This window comes from Heptranchias perlo, chromosome 1 (genome assembly GCF_035084215.1).
Source record: "Heptranchias perlo isolate sHepPer1 chromosome 1, sHepPer1.hap1, whole genome shotgun sequence".
Lineage (NCBI taxonomy): Eukaryota > Metazoa > Chordata > Chondrichthyes > Hexanchiformes > Hexanchidae > Heptranchias > Heptranchias perlo.
The window spans coordinates 195,679,341-195,699,589 of record NC_090325.1 but is presented as its reverse complement, the minus strand read 5'-3'; the positions used below and the strand labels follow the sequence as shown (position 1 = coordinate 195,699,589).

Sequence of the window (20,249 nt, the reverse complement as noted above, 5' to 3'; positions counted from 1 at the left end):
ATCAGTAAATATCTTGTGTTGTCACGATGTGTGCAAGCAATGCAATGAGACCTTCCTGACTGGAGTAAAAACTCTTCTGGCTATGTTTAGTGACAACATAAATGCATTCAAACAGTGGGTTTATGACTTCTCTGTACCTAGCACACGGAGAGAATCTCTCATGGTGTCATTGTGAATTACGACATGCTGTATTTTTACAAAGCATCAGAGCAAAACTTTCCCTATTGTCGGCCATCGGTTTGCACTCCATGCTGATATACTGAAATAGAAATGATAAAAAGAAAAGACCCGGAGGGGACAGCTGTAAGGAGAAGCTGGCAGCAGGTAGCAACGTGGGAGGCACGGGCACAGCTGAAGGCTTGTTTGCATTTAAAGTGCATTGGGCTGAGTACACTTTAAATGTCCAACAGTAACACCAAAGAGGAGAATCCATACTAGTTTGAGACAAAAGGAAAGTGAAGTTGGAAGCATATTTGCTGATCATTACCCTGAAGCCGTCACTGTTGAACAAGTCTTACTAAATTGCCAATGAACAGAAAAAACTTGTAAAATAGTAATTAATTCTATAAAATTGTAGAATAAAATGGTGCATGATTTGGTGCTTTATTGCAATGCCTGAAAAAGGATTCCAACAGTCTTGTGTGCAAGTCGCTCATTGGGGACAAGTTGGTTATATGCAGGGAATTACTTGGTAATCTTTTGGCTTTCACATATTATTGGACACCTTTTATTGCGTGTTTGTTTAAAGGAAACCTTTGCTCATCCCAATTATTTTGACACATGAGGTGGATGAATCCTTACAGAAGCATGACATGTCCAAGCAGGCTTTTTAACTGGTTTTAGACCATTGAAGGAATCAGACATAACCTAAATCAGACCAGGTGGGGGATACTGGCTCTGGGAAATGGAACACATTCTCGTTTTGGGCTTTTGGCGCCAGCGTTGCAGATTAAAGCTGTTTTTACTCTGCCCAACAATGTGTCTCAACCGCAGCATTAGAGGAACGTACATTAGGTCATTGTGGTATTTTTCCAGTTATTGGTGTAGCCTCTCAGATTGCCAAATCAGTTGTTTTTTATGCTGTGGCCTCATATTCACTAGGGAATTGAGTTGAGAGAACATAACCTCATTTAACATAGAACCATTGTAGTCAATAGACAGAAGAGACTGAATTTGTACCAAGACTTGATGTATGAGGACGATGGGGGTAATTTTAACTTTTGGCGGCGGTGTAAAATGGATGATAGTGGGTGTGTTGCCAATTATACACCCACCCGATTCTCCTTTATATTGAAGTCAATACAGATACTTTTGTTCAAGTTCCAATTTTTCATGTGAGCCTACAGATAGCAAGTGTCAGTAGGCTAAACTGCAGATCGGATCCAGTTCTGGCCCACACATGCACTTTTCCCAATCCAGGGCTACCGTGACTGATTATAGCACTCCAATCACTACCCTAGCTACCTCGGCCATGTCTGGAATTGAACTTGAAGCCTTCCTGCTCTCTATCACTCAGTTCCACAAGAGACTGAACTTACCAATAGCTACTAAAAGTGAGAGTTTTGTTGAAATGCTTGATTCAAATTAGTGAACTAGTTGATTCTAAAATTGTTGAGCAAAATTTTGAATTCAAAACCAAACTGTAATTGACAGTAATTTTATTTTGAAAGCAGTACATTTCTATTTGTAGAAGTTTCTCATTTCATACTTTCGGCATGAGGCTTCTCTACCCATCTGCGTCTTTGAAAAAGAACCCAGTTTTAGACCCGAGGGATTTTAAAAATGGATTGATTTGACTTTTAGTATAGTTTGGTCAGGACTGGTCACTGCTTTTTCTGAGATATAAATGACTTGGACTTGGGTGTACAGGGCACAATTTCAAAATTTGCAGATGACACAAAACTTGGAAGTATAGTACAGTGACGAGGATAGTGATAGACTTCAAGAGGACATAGATACGCTGGTGGAATGGGTGAACATGTGGCAGATGAAATTTAACGCAGAAAAGCGCGAAGTGATACATTTTGGCAGGAAGAGGAGAGGCAATATAAACTAAAGGATGCAATTCTAAAGGGAGTGCAGGAACAGAGAGACCTGGGGTATATGTGCACAAATTTTGAAGGTGGCAGGACAGGTTGAGAAAGCGGTTTTTAATAAAAAGCATACTGGATCCCCGGCTTTATAAATAGAGCCAAGGAAGTTATGATGAACCTTTATAAAACGCTCGTTCGGCCACAATTAGAGTATTGTGTCCAATTCAGGGCACTGCACTTTAGGAAGGATGTGAAGGCCTTAGAAAGGGTGCAGAAAAGATTTACTAGAATGATTCCAGGGATGAGGGACTTCAGTTACGTGGATAGACTGGAGAAGCTGGGGTTGTTCTCCTTAGAGCAGAGAAGGTTGAGAGGAGATTTGATAGAAGTGTTCAAAATCATGAAGGGTCTAGACAAAATAAATAAAGAGAAACTGTTCCCATTGGCAGAAGGGTCGAGAACCAAAGGACACAGATATAAAGTGATTGGCAAAAGAACCAGAGGCGATGTGAAGAAAAACTTTTTTACGCAGCGAGTAGTTATGACCTGGAATGTGCTGCCTGAAAGGGCGGTGGAAGCAAATTCAATCGTGGCTTTCAAAAAGGAATTGGATAAATAGTTAAAGTGGAAAAAGTTTGCAGGACTACAGGGAAAGAGCGGGGGAATGGGACTAACTGGATTGCTCTTGCAAAGAGCCGGCACGGCCTCGATGGGCCAAATGGCCACCTCCTGTGCTATAACCATTCTATGATTCTAGGTCTGTTGCATAATACAGTACATAAATGTGAGCTTAAATATAAATACAAATTAATGCCATCCAGAATTAAATTTGAATATCACAGTATACGTTCCATTGAATGGGTTTTAATCTAGAATCACCATCCACTGTTTCCTGTGTTAACTGAAGACAACAATTACTTGCATTTATATAGCGTCTTTAATGTGGTAAAATGCCCCAAGGCGCTTCACAATCATACACGGTAACATTGTTAAATGTAGGAAATCAAGAAGTGATTTGAAAATCTTATTGTATATTGGTTTATAAAAGCTGCGCTGCAAGTTTATGGAAAAAATACTTCAATACATTAAATGTTCCAAGCAATGAATCTGGAAATGTGATCATTGTGCCTGGCCTCTATTAAATTAAAGGAAGAGCTTGCCTGGTTATATTGCCTTATCATGTCTCTCGGAATGTCCCAAGGCACTTTATGTACAATGAATTACTTTGAACTGCAGCCACTCTTGCTATGTGACAGCCATTTTGCACACAGCACAGTCCTACAAACAGCAGTTAGATTAATGACCACTTAATCCATTTTATATGGTGGTGATTGAGGAAAGAATGTTGGCCAGGGCACTGGGAAACACCCTGTTTTCCTTTAGTGTCTACCCAAATGGGAAGATGGGACCTCAGTTCAACTGCTCATCTAAAGGACAATGCCTCAACTGTTAGAGGAGAGAATGCATACATTATATGGGCTAACAGAAACCCCATCTGTGTGGATTTCAGGGTCTTTTCAGCCCAGTGATGGGTTTCAGAACATGTCAGAAACCTGGACAACCAAGAATACATTGAATTATGTACAGCAGTTTAGCTTGGTTGACAGATCTTTGGTCACTGAATCAGAAAGTTGCAGGTTTGGGTCCACATAACCTGACCACATAATGTAGGCTGCTCCAGTGTAGAGCTCGGAGATGCTGCCATTTGGACGAGACTTTTAAACAGGTGCAAACCTGCTTGGTGGTTCACGTTGATGGCGCTATGTGAAGAACAGGGAATTCTCCTAGGTATTCTGGCTTAACACTCCTTCAACCAACACCAGCTGATTATTAATCTCATTGCCTACATAACAGTCACTATATTTCAAATTAGCTTTTAGTTTATATGTGAAAGGCTTTGTGATGCTTCTGAGAGGTATGATGAGAAATTTTATAAACGCAAATCTTTTTGGAAAAGAAAACAGGTTTTGAAGGGGGTAATTTATAAGAGGTAAAAAAGAGTGCTTTTATATAGCGCCTTTCATGACCTCAGGACGTCCCAAAGTGCTTTACAGCCAATGAAGTACTTTTCAAATGTAGTCTATGATGTGGGGGTAGCAGTGCAAGCGAAGTGTATTCTTTCCCACCCCCAAACATTGAGCCGACTATTTTGGCTACAATTCAAGGTATGTACTTGCTGAAGCACAAAGGAGAGTTAGGAGATGTCTACATCCCTACTTGCAACCAATAATTTCTGTCTGCAAAATTTCACCTGCCATACATACAAAAGTGAAAGTACAAACCTTGGAGCATGATATTTGTGTGTGACCAAGGTGGAGAGGTGAATGTGAAAAACCCACTGGGGATTAATCACTTGCTCTGCATGTGTATTCAGAACTCTCATGTACTCTAAGGCCATCTATGTTCAGGAGCCTTCCAGAGTTCTAACTGCCATTTGCCTCTCAAAGATTCATGTTGCACCTAGCAATATAAGAATTATTCTAGTTGTCCAAAGAGTCAAATACACGATTATCCAAACGGTCTCTGGGACGATTTGGAAAGTCTCCTGTTCTCCCGACTCAATCCTCTAATGTTGCTTGAGATAGAGCAGCAGATGCTGTTTTAGGACCCCGGTTTACGAGTTGATTCCAATGCTTTGTCCTTGATTGTGTTGATCCTTGCTCGATGAGATAATTACAGCTCATCTATGCCATCTGCATTCTTTTACTTTTCTGGCTGGCTTTAATCCCACAGAGTTTTGAGAATCCATGGAGCACTGTCATAATATTTGTGTAAAGATGAGCTGAATATTGATGGCGTATTACACATAGTTTTGTAAATAGATCCACAAATAGACTAACAATGACGTGACATCATTTATCTATGTATGATCATTAGTCATGATGTAATGTCATGATGTGGAGATGCCGGTGATGGACTGGGGTTGACAATTGTAAACAATTTTACAACACCAAGTTATAGTCCAGCAATTTTATTTTAAATTCACAAGCTTTCGGAGGCTTCCTCCTTCGTCAGGTGAACGATGTGAAAATGACGAAGGAGGAAGCCTTCACATCGTTCACCTGACGAAGGAGGGAAGCCTCCGAAAGCTTGTGAATTTAAAATAAAATTGCTGGACTATAACTTGGTGTTGTAAAATTGTTTACAATGATGTAATGTGACATTCTGCTTCAGCAATGTTAGAATTTACTTTTCAGTAATGGTCTGAAACACTGAAAAACTCAAATTTGTTATGTTGACTCGTGGTTTAAATCTTGTTAGGGTTTAAAATTCCCACCCAACAAATGATCTTTCTAAGTGCACATTTCAGATATTAGTGAAATTGTAATTTGTGTTGATTTCTGGAGTTTACAGTGAGAATAGTTTAACCTTTCCACTCAATGAATTTCAAGCTTTTACAATGTATTTTCTATGAGAATTGGATGCAGGTTTTGGCCTAACCTCTAGAGAGGGCCTTCAGATGCTGCGTGATGTTCCAAACCTACAGTGCATTGCAGGAAAATGAATGAAATGGAAAATGAGGGCCAAGAAATATAGGAGAAACCAGAAGGGTGTACAAAAGGCCAATCATCTATCTATCTACCTGCCTGACTAATGTGGATATAGCAGTCAACTGGATTTTAGTGAGCTCTAATTTATTTAAATTTGTAATTTCTAATGAACTAAAACTTTTAACAATCTTCATTAGAAACGCATTCCATTCCACAGGAATGGGTTTATTTGGTGCGATTGAGATCTGCTAATGTAAACTTATGCTTAGAACTCGTGACATTGTTTTGTTGCTAATTTGCAGCTCTTTGATACAGATATGTAACTACACTTTGTACGAGCTGCGTGTATTCATCTTTTCCCCTAAATAAAATGAGAAACTCTCCGAAACTGATCTTTTCAACTATTTTGGTGAGTAACAATAAACTCATTTATATATTAAAAAAAAGTTCTCCAATACCATGCAATGGTTGAAATGGCTGGCCTACGTCCTGCTGTGCCTCCATTTTTCCTCTATATACACACACACACACACACACACACACACACACACACTTTTAAGTGCCATTGATAATCTGTTTACACTATTTTCAATTTTTGTTTAAATCCAGCAGTTTGTAAATGATCTGACTGCTATTCAATAAAAAATTCAGCAAAATGAAAGTTATATCATTGATATTGCAATCTCCAGGGAGAATTTACAGCAGCATCTTCATAACGCATCTGCAAAGTGCTTGAGTTGCTTTTTAATTTCCAGTTTAGAAATCACTTTTATTAGGAATTTTTAAATAAATATGGAACAGAGGTTATTAAGATGTAATTTAAAGCTACAAAAATTAATTTGAGTCAAAATAAAATTGCCCAGTGTAATATTACTTGAACAATGTTCTTTGTGTATACACTTCTCACTTCTATTTTCTAACATTAGGCAGTGTTTGTGTACAAAAATTATGAGCATTTATCAGAGCTCTGAAGGGTGATAGTTTTAGCTTTAAACATCGAGCAGTGAATTACCATACCACAGTGTTGCATTGCTGCAGTTATACTAATACTGGTATATCGCTTTCTTTTTGGTGCAAACTGTGAAGTTATATAGTGCCTCATGTTACTTCAAATAAATATGTGTATCTGCACATTTCACACATCAGTTCCGCAGGACTGCAAACAGTGAGCACTAGCCAAACTAAAGTGAGCCTTCATTCTGAGGCCTTTGCTGCCAGTTTGACTGTTGGTAGTTGTGTTTCTCACACGATTGTTGGACAGTTTACCACTGATGGACAGAATATAAACTGAAGCTGATGCAGCATTGCGAGCTATGTGAGACCTTCGGGTGATCTTGTACCTGATGCAAAATGCCAAAGCAAGAGAGAGTTTTGATAGTGTTATGCTGTGCATCGTGCATTGATTGGTTTGATGTGACAATTGTTTCTGCAGTGATGTAAGGTGATCACTGTAACTGGCTTTCTATAATGTTGCAATCAGTGCAGCCTTAAAGGTGCAGAACTGTTTAAAATCTTATGGAATTCAATCTGTTTGTTTAAGTACATTTCTGTTGTAAAGTTCTATGGAGTCTATAAAAGATTTGCTTATGAGTTTTGTCCTGAAATTTTGTATAGTGCTGAGTTTTTTAGCCTTAATATTCAAAAGTCCAAGACATTACTGTATTTTATTCTTTCTTAAGCTTTGTGGGGGACACGATTGACTGAGGACCAAGCTATCAGCAGAGAAAAATACCTGAAGAACATGCTGCGAGAGTTGGTAACATATATCATCTTCATGGTTGTTCTGTGCATCTGTAAGTGTGATCACTGGTTTCTTTACTATTTCTTTTCACCCAGTTTTTATTTTATGAAATTAAATTCAATTTAAATGGATGCTGTTTCGCACAATTTACATTAAAACGCAAGTATAATCAGTAAATTACATCTTATAAACTGTGTCATTTGGGCCAGCTTTAAAGAGGAAAATGCCCAGTGTAATGCATTAATGGAGATGGGGGAAAGCTCTTGTCAGAAAAAGGAGAGATCTGCCTGAATGTCCTTTTGAATGCTGTCATGGTAATACTTTGTCAATATACAAATTTCAATCTTTCCAATTGTGTGACCAACAATGGTAAATGGTGAAATGAATTCAGTAAGGCAGGGGATGGACTGACTGATTAAGGTTTCTGTAATAATTTGCAGTTACTGACTTTGATTGCAACTGGAGTTCCCTTGAGATACGGTATTGCAAGTCCAGGTATTTTCTCAATTCTTCTATTTTACCAAGGCAGCTGCACACGTGTATTAATTCATCTTCTCTTGCTATGTGAAGTTGGCAAAGAAGCAGTGTTGGAACCTGTGGGATAGCAATGAGGTCTAACCGTGGGCAGATCAGCATGGGTGGTCGATCGATTGTTTCCTTGGTCCTGGCATTTCCCTCATTTTCTCTGATTCCCAGAAATTTGGGGGGAAAAAGTGGAAATGGAGCATTTATGGAAAAAATAGAAATTGCTGGAAATACACAACAGGCCTTAAATTGTGAAAGCTGGGATGGTTAATATTTCAAATAGACCCTTTATCACATTTGGGGAAAAAAGGCTGATCAGAGAGGAGACCCCTTATACAAGGACCAAAACACAGAGGGTACAACAACATGAACTCAAGACTCGGGTATGTTAACTGCTGTTACAAATGTTACAGAACTGGAGAGTGCACCGTTGACTTTGATAGCCATCTACTTGGTTCTCTTAAAGTCTGGTATTAAGCTACGCTGAATCAATCCCACTTCCCCAAAGAAGGGACCTAATGTGCAGCTAAAGGATAACATTCTTTGTGCTCCTAGGCTTAGTTTGGTGTGGATTGAAACCAATAGTAAGTTTGTGTGAATGAAGTGGAAGCAATATTGGATTATACAAAATTGGATTGACGACAGAAGACAGAGGGTGGTTGTAGAGGGTTGTTTTTCAAACTGGAGGCCTGTGACCAGCGGTGTGCCTCAGGGATCGGTGCTGGGTCCGCTGTTATTTGTTATTTATATTAATGATTTGGATGAGAATTTAGGAGGCATGGTTAGTAAGTTTGCAGATGACACCAAGATTGGTGGCATTGTGGACAGTGAAGAAGGTTATCTAGGATTGCAACGGGATCTTGATAAATTGGGTCAGTGGGCCGATGAATGGCAGATGGAGTTTAATTTAGATAAATGTGAGGTGATGCATTTTGGTAGATCGAATCTATAAAATAATGAGGGGCATAGATAAGGTAGATAGTAAAAATCTTTTCCCAAAGGTAGAGGAGTCTATAACGAGGGGGCATAGATTTAAGGTGAGAGGGGAGAGATACAAAAGGGTCCAGAGGGGCAATTTTTTCACTCAAAGGGTGGTGAGTGTCTGGAACGAGCTGCCAGAGGCAGTAGTAGAGGCGGGTACAATTTTGTCTTTTAAAAAGCATTTGGACAGTTACATGGGTAAGATGGGTATAGAGGGATATGGGCCAAGTGCAGGCAATTGGGACTAGTTTAGCGGTATAAACTGGGCGACATGGACATGTTGGGCCGAAGGGCCTGTTTCCATGTTGTAAACTTCTATGATTCTATGAATATGACGTGACAGTGATCAACGAGTTACTTTTAAATATTTTACTATTGAAGAATAACTGATTCTTTAGCCTTTTGCAGAAAGCAGCTGAGCTGGTTGAACTGTTAAAGATGGATAGTAATTGGTGCATTTGTAAAAAAAAAACGAGTTCTGCTAAAGTTAGCAAGGGTGGATCTGACAGAGTTCATATGAGCAAAAGTAATTGACTAACTACTTAATTGTTCCAGTGACATCTGCAAGAACAGCTCCAGATTTTCTAATGAGGCTATTCATGACAATAGAAATTGTACAGGAACTGTTGCGATACTCATCAGTGAATCTTTCAATCATGAAGAGTAGTGTTCTGGTTTTGAACCATGCATTTTGACACAATGCAGATTAAGGCTACTGCCCCCTGAGTCTAATGAACATGGGGATGGGCTTTATAAACAGACCATGCCATGATTTTCTATGAATAGCCAGTTTTGCTGTTCATATTTTTTTTTAAAAAGCTACATTAATTTCTCCAATTTTCTATTTTGAGGTATTCAACACATTTTGGACAGTGTAATAAAACACTAGGAATTATTTTAATGATTTTTCGGCAAGATCCAAAGAGCATGTGCCAGCACGTCCCTGTTCAACAGTAGAAAAGGAGTAACAACAACTTGCATTTATATAACACCTTTAACGTAGTAAAACATCCCAAGGCGCTTCACAGGAGCATTATCAAACAGAACTGAAACTGAGGAAAGTCATTTATTGGGACCTTTATTGGGTATTTTGAAGATAACTATCAAATTCTTTTTTGTACAGAAACAAAAAGCAGTAAAGCATGAAGTTCTGATCTGTATCTGAGATAACTTTGACAGGAACTCAACATAGCTATATATCAGAGTCTGTAATATATTATACTGAATAGTACGAATATGCTACGTGTTGTACAGAATCAACCCAAGCTATGCAGTTCAGGGACACCTTCATCCCATTAAATTCTCACCGCACTCCAGACCCTGGACTTTGCTGCTCCTAGTTGCCAACAAACAGGAAACTAACCCTGAAGCTTGAGATCAGAATCAAGCTACGTTGTTCAAATCATCGTCAGAGATTCTGCCATCCACAAAGAATGAATAATTAACCCTCCTGTCTGTCCATGCTCCTTGATAGCCAAACATTGTGGTAGAAACAGAGGTGCTGGTACTGCTTGGGTATTCCAGGTTTTTGCAAACAGATAAATGCAGTGGCTAAGGGGGTGTAAATTTGGATAGAACAGATCCTGCTTTTCATATTGAAAGATAATATAACAAGAGGTTTCATGAATAACTGTGCTGATAGCTACTACTGCAACTAATGGCCACAAGATTCCTCGATTCCAGAGCTGGTAGATCTCTTGTGGCTTGTTTGAAATGTTGGTGTACAAAGTAGAAACAGGCTGTGATGCTCAACAGCCATCTCATAAAAGCACGCTGGCAAAATCTGCTGTTGGCAGTGCTTGGGATCTTGTCATCGGATAACTGGTTATAGTGACACTAGAGTCTGGTGCTACAAATTTGGTCCTAGCGGCCCTCCAATATTACAGCACTGCATCACACACATGGTGTAGAGTCTGGTCTTGTTGAGAGTAGGGTAACTGAGACATGGTCAGTATGGAAGTCTCAAACTCAGTATAGTGAGGCAAATAAAATCAACGGTAAAGGAGTTAAAACTGTCGCTTTAGATCGTTACCGTACTAACCAGCAGCAAATCAATTTTGAGAGCCTTTTAAAATATGTTCACATTTCTTTCACTTGCTTAGTAAGTGATTAACGGGGGAATTACCCAATCTCCATACTGGCCGGGACTTATGGTTTCACTATATGAAGTCTTTAAATTCAGGCCCGGGTCTCAATATGGCTCCGGCCTCGTCATTGTGCTCCCCGCACCCCCTGGGAATGTGTGGGTGCTTTGCGCGTTCTGCCAGTTTACTTCCCGATAGTGAAAATCTATCTAGCTTTGTTATTTCAACAAAGAAGTGAACCCATTTATTTTAAATGGGTTAGAACCTCCATTAAAATAGCAGATAAAATAATATTATGCAGATTAGCTTCTAGCCTTATGTTTGCAGCATTGTCATCTTCTGCTCTGATCACATTGCACCAACATTGGGAATCCTACCACAGGCAATTGTCTAAAATGGGAAAGAAGTGCAGACAGTTTAATATACAGTATCCAATTTAAAATCTGCACAACACAAAGTTTTTTTTAAACCGCAGGAAGTGTAGCATGAAAGAGAAGAGATTGCCATGAATAATACCGGCTTGACTGCACCAGGATGGGATCAACGCTTTTATAGGTTGTTTTCTACCTGCCTGATGTGTTATATTTTGTTTGACAATTTATTGCCCTGCATGCCTTGAAATATTAGAACCAGATATATTGGGTTTTTTTCTAATACTGCCTTGCCTCTGAGGACCAAGCCAGACCCTTTGTTCAATTTGAATGTGAACTTGTAAATCCCTGTCTTGATCATCATGTCGTGTAGAGATTTATACGGTTTCATGGAAAGTACAATGGGCAGGACATATAAAGTTTGGTAAGCTAACAGGAAAAATTCTTTAAATCCAATTACGTTGTCAAAAATACTGACTTTAATAATGGAACACTCATTGATAGTGATATATTTTAAAAAAAGTGAAATTTATTCTACATAGATATGGTTCTATTTCCAAAAGCATGTTGTAATTAGATATGTCATGTTGAGCCTCTACAAAATAACACAATTCAACAGACCCAGTCACTTAAAGTTGTGCATCAATGCTTTCATGTGCAGCCGTGTCACGGCAGCTGGTTTAAAATGTGTGTATCCAGCTGAAAGTTTAAGAATGAACAGTGAAACAGTAATGTTTCCAATGGCTTTTTATTTCTCTTGCAGTGACCTATGGGATGGTCAGCTCCAATATGTACTACTACACCAAAGTCATGTCCAGTCTTTTCCTGGACACTCCTTTTTCCGAAAATGAGAGAAACAACTTCAGGAGTTTGTCCAACATGGAAGATTTCTGGAAGGTACTGTTGCAGATCAGATGCTTTAAAAGTAATATGAGTGAAAATGCAAACACAAAAGGGAAATGTTCTGTATATATCTTTAGACCAGGCTTTCAATTAGAGGAGCAGTCTTGTACTCCAGGTAAGTATCTTAAAAAAAAAAATCAGGAAGATATATCAAAGTGTTGTATTCTGGGGAGGTGGGTCGGCTGTGTGAGTACAAAAGCAAAATACTGCGGATGCTGGAAATCTGAAATAAAAACAGAAAATGCTGGAAAATACTTAGCAGGTCAGGCAGCATCTGTGGAGAGAGAAACAGAGATAAATGTTTCAGGTCTTTAAACATTTTTAAAATTACTAAAAGTTGGCTACATCATAATTTTAATCTATTACAAGAAGGCTAATCATTTGGCAGCTTGAAAGTGCAATTGTAAGTGACTTGAAGGAAAGTTTTTTTTCCAGGATGGACGCAGAAGGAAGTGGGGTTGGAAGGGGTCGGGGTATGTATGTGGTGAGGCATGTAAAGGAGAGTTACCAATTTAAATCGCAAAACCTGTGGCAATTTGAGAAGTTGTTATTTGGACAATAAGAGTTTCTGTGTGGTACAGGCTAAGGGAGCTGGGAGTCACACAACTGAGGCACTCCAGCACCACCACTGGCGGGAGGGTATTCTTACAGGGTGACAAGTTTCTGTTACAATTGTGGGCATGGGAATTTATAATAGAAAAAACTTACACAAATATTTGACAAATGTGACACCAGGAAGTTGGACTTTGAAGACAGTGCACACCGTAGTAAGATTTTGAATATAGTTAGATGGAGTCCATGCCAGAGCAGATTGTGCATGGTCTGGAAGAAATAGGCTTGATGAGGCAAATGGGTCCAGTCTGCAGTCTCTTGGAAATATATCGCCGTTCCTTCATCGTCGCTGGGTCAAAATCCCGGAACTCCCTTCCTAACAGCACTGTGGGAGAATCTTCACCACACGGACTGCAGCGGTTCAAGAAGGTGGCTCACCACCACCTTCTCAAGGGCAATTAGGGATGGGCAATAAATGCTGGCCTCGCCAGCGACGCCCACATCCCATGAACGAATTTTAAAAAAAAGGCTACTCTCGAGTCTGTTTCTGGGTTCATTGTTCCATTAAAAGAAGAGCGCACCCAGGGAACTTCACCCAGTCCAGTTGAATAGAATGCATAACCATGCTGTATATATCTGGGGGGAGAAACTTATTCAGGAAGTAGAAATTGCAAGATTGTTCATATTTAAAACAGATCACTTGTACACATTTGCAGACGGTTACTTAGCTGTTGGTAGATTTTGTTGACGATTGTGCATCTGTTAATTTTCTTTCTCCTAGTTCACAGAAGGTCCTTTACTAGACGGGCTTTATTGGGACTTATGGTACAATAACGAAACACTGGCGGAGAACAAAAGTTTCATTTATTATGAAAATCTGCTTTTGGGTGTGCCTCGCATACGGCAGCTGAAAGTGAAGAATGAATCTTGTAAAATACATGAAGACCTAAAAGATGAAATCAAGGAATGCTATGATGTATATTCAGTTGCAAATGAAGATACTACGTCATTTGGCCTTATGAACAGAACAGCGTATGTATCTATTTTGCTTTTGATTCCTGCATTGGTTCTATGAAAATTATTTATAGGGAATATCAATTCATGGGTTGATCAATGTAGAGCATAAGGGAAGATATAAATGATAAAATGAATTTGAGCTGGGCTTTAGGTATGGGATTTAAGATTGTTTGGATCCTGAATTTTTTTTTCTTGATGACCTCTTTGCCCAGTGCAATAAAGGTGATGCCACTGTGACTGTTTTCCCTTAAGCATTATGCTGCTTGTGAATTTTCAGGCTAAGACTGTAAATTTATTTTTGTGCTTTGAACGCATTCATAGCAAAGTGGGTTGACACTGACGTTAAATTTTGCTTCTGACCCGGGCAGCTTTGAGAAGGAAATGAGAGATAATTCTGAGATTCATGCTGATAGGGAGCTTGGGTCAGAGAATTGGGGTTACGGTATTGTCGCCCTATTTTTGACCCACCTCTGACCGAGTAGCTTCCGCTGCGAGCATGAGATTACTTAATTACCTCAAGTCTCATCTTCCTTTGTTTGGATCGAAACCTGAGCTCCACTGGTAAATAAGTTCCTTTCTAATGTTACCGATCAGTTGGTTCGAGTCATTGCCCAATTCCAGTTGATCCCATAAAATAATTCACTGACAGTTTTAAAATGCTTCTCAACTCATTTGATGGCCGTGGTTGGTTACTGCACTGCGGAGTGTGGTACTAAGCCTTACAGATCCATACTTCCAGACTTGATTCCTGGTCCGTGCAGAGTTAGCTGATCTCGGCCAGGCAGCAGTCAGCAAGTTGCCTTAGTGACAACGCTAAAAGTGGGGAGGGAGGCAAAAAAAAAATCATCCAGGAGTCCTGCTCCTGATTGGTAACCAGTAATGCACGATTAGGATAGTGCTTGTGTGTGACAGTTCGTTGAAGACAGCAGCAGGCTCAGCTGTGATGTCTTCTGTAGTTAAATAGCCTGCCAACACCCACTGTCCAGGGTCACTTACAAAGAATGGCTGCTTGAATGAATTCTGTGGATATTCAAGGAAGAGTTTTGCATCTTTAACAGCACACTGGAAAAGAAAAGTGGGCAAAATGTTTTAATTTTATTTTTTTTTAAAAACAGCTGGATTTATACAAACGAGAAAGATTTGAAAGAGAGCAGCTACTGGGGCTTAGTCGCTACTTACAGTGGAGCAGGATATTACTTGGACTTGGCGAGGAATAGAGATGAAACAGCAGCAAAGTTAAAAGTACTGAAGGAGAATCTCTGGCTTGATCGCGGCACCAGGGTTGTGTTCATTGATTTCTCTGTCTACAACGCTAACATCAACTTGTTTTGCGTGATCAGGTACGATTCACAAATGTAAACATTTATAAATGTAAATGCCTTTTTGTTTGTTGGAGTGCTGGAAGCATGGCAGAAACTGCTTAGAATTTTAAAAAATAAAAGTACTTTTAATGTTTCACTGGCTTTCCTCAGAGGTAAAACAGCCCACAGTAGCTTAAGGATAGGAAGATGTGATTGCATCCGGTTTATGCTCTCAGTAGGTTAATATTGTAAACCAGCAGTCAGTAGCAAACTATGTAAGACAGCTGAAGGGTGTAAGTCATCCTTCGTGATATCACTCTACAGTCCTTAAACTCAAAGTCTTTTTTTTTATGCTTGAAAAAAAGTGGAATTATCCAGTATTAGGAATAAAGAAATTTTAATCTAAACACAGGAAGCTTTCTTGCACAATTTTAATTTGAATTAACCAACTTTGAGTTAGGAGGAACAAACATTATTCATAACTTTGTGATGGTGGGGGAGGGGACAAATCAGAAATTAGATTTTTTTTTAATAAGACCTAGTTCAAAACGATAATGAAAGTCACCACCTTTTAAAAAAAGGATCAAAATAAGTCTAAGCACAAAATAATCGTGGAACCACGCATAATATAGTTTGAATATTAAAGGACAATGTAGGTCTTTTTTAATATTTGAAAGTATGAGAAATCAGAAAGCAGCAGATGTGAAGAAGTCTTCATGAAAGGCAATTGCAGTCAAATCCAGATCTAAGGAATTAGCAACATGGCGATGTCAGTAAAGAAAGTCACTTGAAGGAACCCAAAGAAGTGAACGTATGTGGAACAGATGGGATACACGCTGCAGTCTCAGGGAAATGACTGAAGATGTTGACAAAGCAGTGGTTAATATTTCTTAGATGCTCCATAAGTACAAGGACAGCCTGCCTCCATCAAATTCTTGAGGACAAACGAATGAGGCTATGGCTCCTAACCAGAACAAGACAATGCAGCCCTGGATTTCTGCGGGAGTTCTCCGGATTTGCTGTAACTTCAGCAGAACCCCTGGAGAAGTGGCTGACGACGGTTCTCTGGGAGTTGTCCCGATATCTCGCCGAAATTGCAGTGAAAGATTGTGACAACCCCCACGGACCTCCAGGGCAGGTGTCTCTCGAGAGGCTGTAGTGAGCAAAAGATATTGAAGTGAAATTCACTGGTTTTCATTTGGACAATCAACCTAATCACAAAATGAAGACCATATTGGAGTCAGATAGAATGTATTTTTTTTAATTAAGTGTATGCAAGTATTTATCCTTTATTATGCAAGCTGTTTATATGGACAGTACGATGTATTTTGTCCATTTACAATCGCTTGCATGTATTTTACATCATTATTATGTTTTAATACATTTTCTGTTAAATCGAGAATCAGCTCATGTTAGTCGTTGTTGCTGCTAAGTGTTTTCAAAGGCTGTTTTGTCCCAAATTCACAGGTTGGTGGTTGAGTTCCCAGCAACAGGAGGTGCTCTTTCATCTTGGCAATTTCAGACCGTGAAACTTATTCGCTACATCTCCTCATTTGACTATTTCTTGGCCGCCTGTGAAATTGCCTTCTGTATTTTCATATTTTACTACATAGTCGAGGAGGCTCTCGAGATCCATATTCACAAGCTGCATTATTTCAAGAATCTCTGGAACTGTTTGGATATTCTGATCATTGTGGTAAGTGTCTAACAGTGAAATTGATTCAATTATTTTGCTACATTATCTGCTAAAAGCTCCAAAAGTGCAGATTAAATGTTTGAATTCAAAGAAAAACTCAGAGGTGCAAGATTTTTATATATTTTTGGACAGTTTTCATTTCTTAGACCATCTCCCATCCGTCTGGTTGATTTGAAACCAGGTCCCAGAGATGAAGTATGTTTGTGCATGTCTTATTTCAGTTCCTAGCGAAGTTGCCTCTAATTTGACACTCTTGTCAGCCTCATGCAGAAAGGCACACAAGCTGGCTGATGTGGGAAATGAAAAATGTCGCACTAACACAAGGGTGCTCTGTTGAATTTGGGGCTGAGGCACGTTATTGCGGAAGAGCGAAGGAAGATTATTCGCCATCTAACCGTGCTATCTACTGGGGGTAGAAAGGTCTGAAATGGAAAGTGTTCCTGAGCCCTAACATTCTCATTTTAACAAAAAACAAATAAATCAGCTTTTAGAGTGCCCGAATCTGGTGTGTGAGATTCCATCCTATAGATTTGAATATATTTATTGACTTTGAACTGAGTTAGAAGATGGCGGGATCAAATCCCACCAATGGACTTTGAGCATTTAATCTAGGCTGATGCTTCAGCCTCAAGGCTGCATTGTCAGAGTCTCCTGGATGAGAGATACGGCCAAGGCCGTGTTTGTCTATTCAGATGGATGTTAAAGATCCCGTGGCACTGTTTGGGTAGGGAATGTTCCTGGTGTCCTGGCCAACAGATTAACTGGTCATTCGTTTCATTGCTGTTTGTGCAATCTTGCTGTGTGCGCAATGACTCCTGTGTTTGCTTACAGAACAGTAAATGCATTTCAAAAGTAATTTCTATAAAAGCACTTGGAGGCATTTTTCAAAACATAAGGAGCCAAATAAAGAAGGTCTTTGCCTGTTGATCACCTCTCTTCCATTCCTTCCTTTCTCTTTGATGTAATGCAATTATGATGGTGTAGATTAGTAGTCCAAATTTTTTTACGCAGCGAGTTATGATCTGGAATGCGCTGCCTGGAAGGGCGGTGGAAGCAGATTCAGTAATAACTTTCAAAAGGGAATTGGATAAATACTTAATTTGCAGGGCAATGAGGAAAGAGCATGGGAAGTGGGACTAATTGGATAGCTCTTTCAAAGAGGCACAATGGGCCGGATGGCCTCCTTCTGTGCTGTAACATTCTATGAGTAATAGTATGCCCCTTGTATTGTAGGATGACTGTGCCAGCAGAGAAGGGAGCATAAATTAATGGTAGATAGGTGCATTGTTGACTGTGCAGGCCGATACGTGACAGACATTGTCTGCCACTAACCTCGCCTAATAATATTCCTGGGGGCCTTGTGCCGCTGGTCCCTCTGACGTTGCCGATTTTTCCGTCCCGTGCTACTTGCCTCCACACCACATGGTGTTGTAGCTCAAAGCCGTACACTCCTTCTCTCACTTCAGCAGGTTTGCCAACCAGCAATACTGCAGACTTTTGTCTTGACATTGCCACTGGCTGGTTGGCTAATCAACGAGCCTTACCGCAAGCTCCACCCCCAATTAAAACACTGCTTGATCCAAGATGTAGAACCTTGCGATGTTTATTCAGTGGAAGTGACAATTATTTTTCTTGTTTTCCAGCTGTCCTTGGTGGCCATTTGCATCAATGTCTATCGCACATCAATAGTCAATGAGTTACTCGGAGAGTTACTGGAGAATCAGAATTCATACCCCAACCTTGAGTCTCTGGCATATTGGCAGATTCAGTTTAACAACATGGCTGCAGTGGTTGTGTTTTTTGCGTGGATTAAGGTATATTTATATTTAATCTGGATGTTCAAATTATAGATTAAGTTCCTTTACTCCTGACTTTTCCTGGATCCAATTTTTAAAATTTTTTTTAGCTATACCATTTTAAAGCTTAAAGTTTACGTATGTAGAGTGGCCGCTTGGGTGAACAGGATGACGGGTGGGAATGAGGTAGTCGAACTCGTGGAAAGTAGGTTTTCGTTTCTATTCTTCAGATATCAACATATGTTAAGGTGACTCACCAGTGCAGTAAAACACAATTTAGTTCACACTGCAGTTGCACACTCAGGCCCACACATTACAGCTACTACTCGCAATGCTTCAAAAGACCCTCCCTCCCATGTTAGTAGGTTGTTAATCCACGTACTTGGCTTACGTGTTCATTTAGTGCCGGAGACATGGCAATTGAAAGGGTAGTTCAGAGGTGCAGTTCTACCAATATATAACTCCTAACACTACTTCTATATATTTTTTTGAATTTCTGCAGTTGTATTTATGATTAAATTATGAGGACAGATTGGATAGACTAGGCTTGTATTCCCTTGTGTGTAGAAGATTAAGGGCTGATCTAATTGAGGTGCTTAAGTTAATTTGATGGGATAGAGAGAGAGAGAGAGAGACAATTTCCTCTGGTGGGAGAGTCCAGAACAAGTGGGCATAACCTTAAAATTAGAGCTAAGCTGTTCAGGGGTGATGTCAGGAAGCACTTCTTCACACAAAGGGTAGTGAAAATCTGGAACTTTTTCCTCTCCCAAAGCTGTTGAGGCTGGGGGTCAATTGAAAATTTCAAAACTAAGGTTGATATGTTTTTGTTAGGCACGGATATTAAGGGATATGCAACCAAGGTGGGTAGATGGAGTTAAGATACAGATCAGCCATGATCTAATTGAATGGCGGAACAAACTTGAGGAGCTTAATGGCCTCCTCCTGTTTTAAAATTCTCATCCTTGTTTTTAAATCCCTACCTGGCTTCACACTCCCTACCTCTGTAACCTCCTCCAGCCCTGAATCCATCTGAGATCTCTGCACTCCTCCAATTCTGGCCTCTTGCAAATCCCCAATTTTAATCGCTCCACCATTGGCGACCGTGCCTTCAGCTGCCTAGGCCCTAAGTTCTGGAATTCCCTCCCTCCCTCAACCTCTCCTCAACGCTCCTTAAAACCTACTTCTTTGCCTGTCCTAATATCTCCTTATGTGGCTCTACATTAAAGGCGCTATCTAAATGCAAGTTGTTGTTCCTATAAAAAGCCACACTGGGACCAGCAGTTAATAATGGGGAAGGTACCATTTAGGGGTTGAAACACTATTTAGTTAAATTGGAAAGTGAAATGGATTTACTACACTAAAACTTTTGTTTTCACAGATCTTCAAATTTATTAGCTTCAATAAAACCATGATCCAGTTGTCTTCTACCATGTCTCGATGTGCCAAAGACATCATAGGCTTTGCCATCATGTTTTTTATTGTTTTCTTGGCTTATGCTCAGTTGGCTTACCTTGTCTTTGGTACCCAGGTTGATGACTTCAGCACTTTCCACACCTGCATGTAAGTATCTTCTTTTTGTGGGGTGGAGGAAGTGGTTTTGAGACTTGCTCAATTTTGAGTGCTCCAAAATCCTGATTAGGCTTTTTGTCCATGTTATGCTTTTTTTTCTTTTTATGTGCAAGCACATCAGGGAATCCAATATAGAAACAATGGAATGGTTTACATACTTTGTTTTTGATTGTGTACATTCAAGAATCT

At 39.7% G+C, this 20,249-nt stretch overlaps 1 protein-coding gene across 2 annotated transcripts in view; it reads left to right on the top strand.

Annotated features, from left to right (window-relative positions):
- pkd2 (polycystic kidney disease 2) overlaps positions 1-20,249 on the top strand; it is a 33,740-nt gene that overhangs the window by 2,705 nt on the left and 10,786 nt on the right. For both annotated transcript variants that reach the window (XM_067994693.1, XM_067994687.1), the window contains exons 2-8: positions 7,204-7,317; positions 11,990-12,123; positions 13,463-13,713; positions 14,814-15,038; positions 16,467-16,695; positions 18,339-18,509; positions 19,870-20,051. In XM_067994693.1, the coding sequence (XP_067850794.1) occupies positions 7,204-7,317; positions 11,990-12,123; positions 13,463-13,713; positions 14,814-15,038; positions 16,467-16,695; positions 18,339-18,509; positions 19,870-20,051 (1,306 nt within the window). The remainder of the gene's footprint in view (positions 1-7,203; positions 7,318-11,989; positions 12,124-13,462; positions 13,714-14,813; positions 15,039-16,466; positions 16,696-18,338; positions 18,510-19,869; positions 20,052-20,249) is intronic.